Source organism: Neovison vison, chromosome 11 (assembly GCF_020171115.1).
Source record: "Neovison vison isolate M4711 chromosome 11, ASM_NN_V1, whole genome shotgun sequence".
NCBI lineage: Eukaryota > Metazoa > Chordata > Mammalia > Carnivora > Mustelidae > Neogale > Neogale vison.
This window is the reverse complement of record NC_058101.1, coordinates 109,020,730-109,027,470: the sequence shown is the minus strand read 5'-3', so window position 1 is coordinate 109,027,470 and position 6,741 is coordinate 109,020,730. Positions and strand designations below refer to the sequence as shown.

The 6,741-nt window shown below is 31.8% G+C and overlaps 1 protein-coding gene across 1 annotated transcript in view; it reads right to left on the bottom strand.

Annotated features, from left to right (window-relative positions):
* Positions 1-311: 311 nt before the first annotated feature.
* Positions 312-6,741, bottom strand: part of EIF4E (eukaryotic translation initiation factor 4E) — a 44,222-nt gene continuing 37,792 nt past the window's right edge. Inside the window, exons 4-7 of the mRNA XM_044224433.1 lie at positions 5,731-5,794; positions 4,928-5,041; positions 3,517-3,656; positions 312-1,403 (exon numbers count right to left, since the gene is read on the bottom strand). Of these exons, the coding sequence (XP_044080368.1) occupies positions 1,289-1,403; positions 3,517-3,656; positions 4,928-5,041; positions 5,731-5,794 (433 nt within the window). The 3' untranslated portion in view covers positions 312-1,288. The remainder of the gene's footprint in view (positions 1,404-3,516; positions 3,657-4,927; positions 5,042-5,730; positions 5,795-6,741) is intronic.

Sequence of the window (6,741 nt, the reverse complement as noted above, 5' to 3'; positions counted from 1 at the left end):
TCAAATGGTAATGCACCAAGATAATAATTCTCTTGAGTTTTAACATGTTAGGAGTACATTATTTATCTAAGACCGAAGGACTATGCCTTCCTGCATAAAAAACAAAGATAGCCACATCAATTTAATTCCATACATATGGTGCTACCTATTCAATTTATTAAAAATTTTAATAAACATAATAATCAAAACTAGTGCTCCAAACTTATGCTGTTCACGTGGAAGACACTACAAGAAGACACAATAGAGACTGCCTGGCAATAAGAGGTACAAATTCCTTCTATAGAGATGGAGAAATAAAAGGACAAATCTAGTTGTCTAAAAGACAATTCACTGTACACATTTTATTTACAGTTTTGTACACTGTCTTAATATGAATGGGACCGCTTTTCTACTTGAGCCATTTTTTAACCAAAGCAAAATAACCTAAGTAATACAAAGTGTTAAAATACAGCATAAAGATACAAAAACAGACATACTAATTCTAATTAGGAATGTAATTATGATGTTACATTTTTTTTAATCCACAATTATGTTTAGGAAATCACACAAACATAGATCACTGATTTGAATGAAATGCATAAATTTGTAGCAAAGCTTTGTAGTTACAAAAAAACAAAAAAATTACCAAAGAATGCACAGAATTAATGTTTATTCCACCTTTGTGTCATATTCCTGGATCCTTCACCAATGTTACATGAGGAAAAAAACAAAAGCAAAACAAATGAAAAACTGAAATCAGAATCACTAATGTTATCAAGTAGGGAAACAAATAAATTAAAATCTAGCAGCCATCAGCAAGAGTACAGCAAAGACAATGCTGTAAAAAGAAACAAAGAAAATTGCTAGAAACTGTATGCATCATACTCTTTCAAACCAGCAAAATATGCTCCTGCATACAATGGAACACAAAATTTTTTTCCTGTAAGGTATAGAAATGCAAGTTCTTTTTTGAATATTGTGGATAGGTAAAATGTGTTTGTAATGGTAATTCTACTAAGCTATTACAGAGTGGGCCAGGAACACACTTATGGATTCTGGGGATGATGTGTACTGTAATTCTTTGATTGGGATAGTGGACACTCTAGCCAAAATTAAAAAAAAAAAAAAAAAAAAATGAACACAGAAGTACAAGACAAAGGCGAATGAGACTTCTCTTATATCTTAGCAACATTTAGATGGAAATCAAATTTAAATGCAGTCCACTCTGCTTTTGAAGAGGCTTTGGTTCAGCTCCCAAATCTCGATTGCTTGACGCAGTCTCCTATGAGAATACTCAGAAGGTGTCTTCTTAAACAACAAACCTATTTTTAGTGGTGGAGCCGCTCTTAGTAGCTGTGTCTGCATGGGACTGATAACCAATCACTATCTTTGGAGAAAGTCCTAACCTTTCCTTGTATACCCTCCTAGAAGAAGAAAAATAAAAATAGTAGACATTAATTTTCATTCACACACACTAAGTTTGATATTCCTGTTCTTTACATTAAAAAAAAAAAAAGTCCAGAGCATGAAACAGGAAACTGCACAGCCTTTTCCTTTTAGTAAAATTTACCCTTCATTTTACAGCAATTTCAGTTAATCACTTAACCAGTATCTGAGACCTGTTATGAGGTACTGTGTAATTACTAATAAATCAATAATAAGTAAAGCATGGACAGTCCCAGGGTGTTCATAGTATTTGATTATTTACAAACAATCACAAATACATACAGTGGAGCTGTATCACATGCATAACTCATTTATACAAAACTGCCTATGTGTCTACTTTAATTTGCTGATATAAAATGCTACAATTTTATTTTACATATAAACCGTAACAAATATTGTATATTACTACAAATTACATTTACCACACTTACTCTGTGGTATTTTCAGGGTAATTTAGAACATACATGATTTCTGCTTTAAATACTAACTCTGCAACCTAATTTTCAAATAACATGTGACTCTATTTTAAGAACAAACTATGATGAGTGCCAAAATGGGTAAGTGCAGGGGCTGTGATATTGTATAACAAGGATGATCTAATCTTGTCTGTGAAATTAGAGAAATCTCCCCTTTAAAAGTCATGAGGTTAAAAGTAAAATGCTGAGAGAAACAAGCACATATGAAGGGAACAAAATAAGGCTGTGTAGATATAGCTCATAAAGAAAAAGAGTATAGCAAAAAGGATGACAATGTAAAACTGGGGCCAGATCACAGAGAGCACCACAGGTAAAGTTACGAATCCAGACATCTATTCTTAAGAAAAACAGCAACACTTCAAAAATAAACACCAAAATAAAGATATACGTTTATACATATTGGAGCTAAATTCTCCAGTATGATACCAGGATAGTTTTTATCCATATTCAACCTTCCAGAAGATTCTACTACCTTCCTTCAAATAAACTTTCTAAAAACAGTTTTATGATAACCAAAATTATAACTATTATCAGATTTATGTTATGATACAGTGTATTCCCTTCCATTATACTTAATCATTAAAAATGCCAGAAAGCAGAGCACTGAGCCATGTAACTTGGAAGGGTTTAAAAAAAAATCCTCCCTTGAAAAACTGAAGTCAAATATTTCACAAAGATTTCAATAATTTTTAATACTGACACAAATACAAGATTTTCAAAGAAAAGAAATTTGTACTTATTTTTAAACTGTTTTAAAATATTAAATCCCACAACTAGTAACTTTTGATGCTGACAGGAAGATTGAGAATATGACCACAAACAACAGTCAACCTCTCTTCAAAGAAAACCTCTGTGGAATGGAACCTGGTAGATCTCTGTACCTTTTAATCTAGAAAGAAATTATGTTCATAGGAGAATTCATAATGTTTGGAAAAAAATCACAAAGGGCGAACCAAACATTTTGTGACCTATGACCAATACTTAATTTTAAAACAAAATTTAAAGTCAAATTTTACTAAGTTAAATGTAATAAAAAGATGATCCCAGTTAACAATGACCAATATAGGGGTGGGGTGGGTGGAAGTGACAGGCAATTTTTACAAGGAATAATATTCACAAACAAAAAAATTAAAAACAAAACGTGGGTTTTAAAAATATGGTCAGAACTAAGATACTATTACTTAAATGTGACTGGAAGTTTATGTACAGTGTACACATATGTACACACAAGGCACATACATTATTTGCCAATACTCACTGAATTACTAAGAGTATTATAATATTAATGTTATGATTTTAAAATAGAAAAAAGACAATACTGTCATATGATAAATGAATAAAAGTCTACATGCCAAAATAGTGCAATCTGGTGATTGATTCTATACTCCCATTGTGAGGAAAAAGAAATTTTACAGAAACTTGAAAAAAAAAACAAGAAAATGGTAACACAGCAGTTTAAGATTATAACTTTTCATGAAAACATTAGAAGGAAAATAATCATCTACAAATCCAAGTATTTTTTTTAAGTTATAAATAACCATACTTCTGCTTCTAGTTATCTTAATATATTTTTATCTTAATATTTTAAAGGAAGTATACAAACAGCAAAACTTACCCTATATGTGTAACAGCCTCTCTGTTTTCACATTCAGTAGTCCATATTGCTATCTTATCACCTTTAGCTCTAACATTAACAACAGCTCCACATACATCATCACTGTAGTCATCAAAAGATTCTCCAATAAGGCACAGCAGCTTTAAAAAAGAAAAAAATTCAATCCCAAATTACATTAAATAAATTATACATTACTTAATGAACTACAAATGTTTCTTTAGAAAACAGTTTTTTAATCAAAAGTTAACTTTTTGAATGTCTAAATTCTATTTATATATATAGTTCTTTGTCCTGATTTTTCAAAAATTCATTTGTATGTTTAATATCAAGATCATTAACAGTTATTTTAGCTTTTTAAGCAAGTGGGGCAATTGAGGTCAGGGCAAATGTAAAAGGCAAATTATCTTAATATTCATTTTCTCTGCTGCTGCTTCAACTTGCCAGCAAACAAGTATTAATGGAATAACTGAATAGTTGCTCATGCTGCCTCTTGTTCTCACCGTTTTTCATGAACACAATTTTTTTTTATTGTGGCAAATATAAAATTTACCCATTTTTACCATTTTAAAAAAATGGTTTTTTTGATTTGAGTATGGACGACACAACATTAAATCACTTTTAACCATTTTTAAGGATATGGTTCAGTGGCATTAAGTATACTGACAACATTGTGTAACTATCACAACCATCCATCTCCAGAACGTCTGTCATCTTACAGAGCTGAAATAACTTTAAAGTGGAATTCTAAAATGGATTTACTGATAATCTCCCCCAAAACAAAATTAATCTCTTCATAAAAAGAGAAAAACCAAACAAATAAAACACCCATTCATTGAAATACTGACAAACTGCTTAACTTCGTAAGTGCTAACTATAAATGAAACACTAAAGTGCTAAAAATCCAAAAGGGATTATTATCCTTATGTCTGATAGGTTGGGGTTTAGAACTTCTCACTAGAGAAAATGACAATTACCTCATATTTAATATATGTCTTATAAAGCCAAAAGTTCCAGGTTACAGCACAATATATAGGATCAATTTCATTGTTTGCTTCAATGATCTAAAAAAATTTAGTATACAAAGTAATACTCTTAAGAGGGCTGTAAAACTTGTATAATACAAAAATGCAAGGTTCTAGAATTTTGAGGCTAATGAGATGACCAGGATGAGCTTACTATGGAAGGTAAAAGTAAACTGCCGATCTCTTTATATCTGATTTGTAATATGGTATGAGGTTTCACTGTACCAATATGTAAAACACACAGTATACACTGATAGTACAAAATTAATTGCTGGCTTAAGATTTAATAGGGTGGGCATCCTTATCTCTTAAATTAAGTAACCAATGTAAAATGTAACCCAAACTAAGTTTTAATATTCCAAAACTGCTTTATAATTTTAAAACCTTACTGTCTCTAGCCAAAAGCGATCCAGGTCACTTCGTCTCTGCTGCTTGTTCAACGTAATTAGCCATCGTCCTCCTCGTTTGTTTTTCTCATCTTCCCACATTGGCTCAATACCATCCTACAAGGTTAGTAGGTAACAATATTAAACAAAATTGTTACTTTAATTGAGGAGAGCACTACAAAGAGGAAGCAACAACTCTGTCAACTTCTTACTTTGTTCTCCATAAAGCTATTACTGATGTAGTGGGGAAAAAGCAGGCAGGATTTAAAGCTATGGGACTACAGATTAGAGTCCTGACATAGTTATTAGCTATAAACCTTGCGGTTCCTTTAAGTTGAGGTTCTTAAACACCCAGAAACAGATACCCTTGAGAAGCTACATACATTTCTATATATAGAAAATATATGCAAAAATAATGCAATTTCAGAGTTAATGAATGCCTTACCCCCTACCACTTGACAAAACCCATTTGTAAATATGAATATCCCAAAGACCAATGCATCCAAGGTTAAGAATTCCTGATGAACTCTAGAGTTCTAGACTTCGGTCTACTCAAATGTGTAAGAAAGACTGGACTGGATGGTCAAAAATCAATCACAGTGTGTGTCCACAGAGTAAGACTCTCAATTGCAATTATTTATAGCAGTAAGGCAAAATTTGTTTAGGCTAAAGCCCAGTAAAATTAATTTAATTATTCTCCAAAACTAAGAGCATTAACTATTCCTAAGTTTCTGACAAGATTTCTTACTGAGTAAATGAATGGTCCAGTCTTATAATGAATGTATGAAATCACCAGTTAAACGTACCTTAAAAAGTGAGTAGTCACAGCCAGGCATTAAATTACTAGACAACTGGATGTGGTTGTACAGACTAGGTAAAAGAAAAGGACAATTATAAACACAGAATATGTAATGCAGAGTTTAGGTACTTACATATACATTTAGAGAATATGATAAAATAAAAAGATAAAAGTTTGTTTACTTGTTTTTCTACTGAGTTAATTTCCATAATGGACCAAACAGGTATTTTAATAATGGTCAGTTCAAGAATCAGCATTTGATCATTTTCAAGAAAATACTTTTAATGATTTTATTCTGACAAAAGTATATTTTGATGTATTAGTTAACTCAGTGCATACATATGTATATATAAGAAACTGAGAATAGGAGGTATGAGGCTGCTTTCTGTACACAAAAGAATTCATGATGCTAATGAGCAGTTTTAAACACACAAAAAAACAAATCAAGGAAAAGCAAGACAAACCTCCTGACTATCAGCACTGCATGACTGAAAGAAGACAACATTATTATCCTTGAAGTTGTCCTAGAAAAGACCAATAGGTCTCAAATACTGAAGTCATTACTAGTCAGTCAACATAGCAATTATTTGGAAAGTTTTGGAAAAAAACAAGCAAGCAAACAAACAAAAACCACCCCGGGCCCTACTCCTGTGATTTTAATCCCTTTATATATAGGGTGGAACCCTGAAATCTGTATTTCTAAACTTTTCCCCAAGTATCAATATAACAGAGTAACACTTGCAATGACTTAAATATTCACTAGCCTGAAGGTAGAAAGCTAAATCATTTGACCTCCTAAAGTTTCTTCTTGCAATGTTATAATAAAATTGGCAACAGATTTAAGGATGCTTTGCCTGTCTCCAACATTAGATGCAGAAACATGATCTCTGCTACATCTGCAGACCATGGACAATGCTATTATCCTTAGTCAGATTCTCTTGATGCTATTTTAATCCAGAAATATTTCAAGTAGAATTTTAAGAAAGATTCTGGCATCGTTTGGATCACATTCCACAGG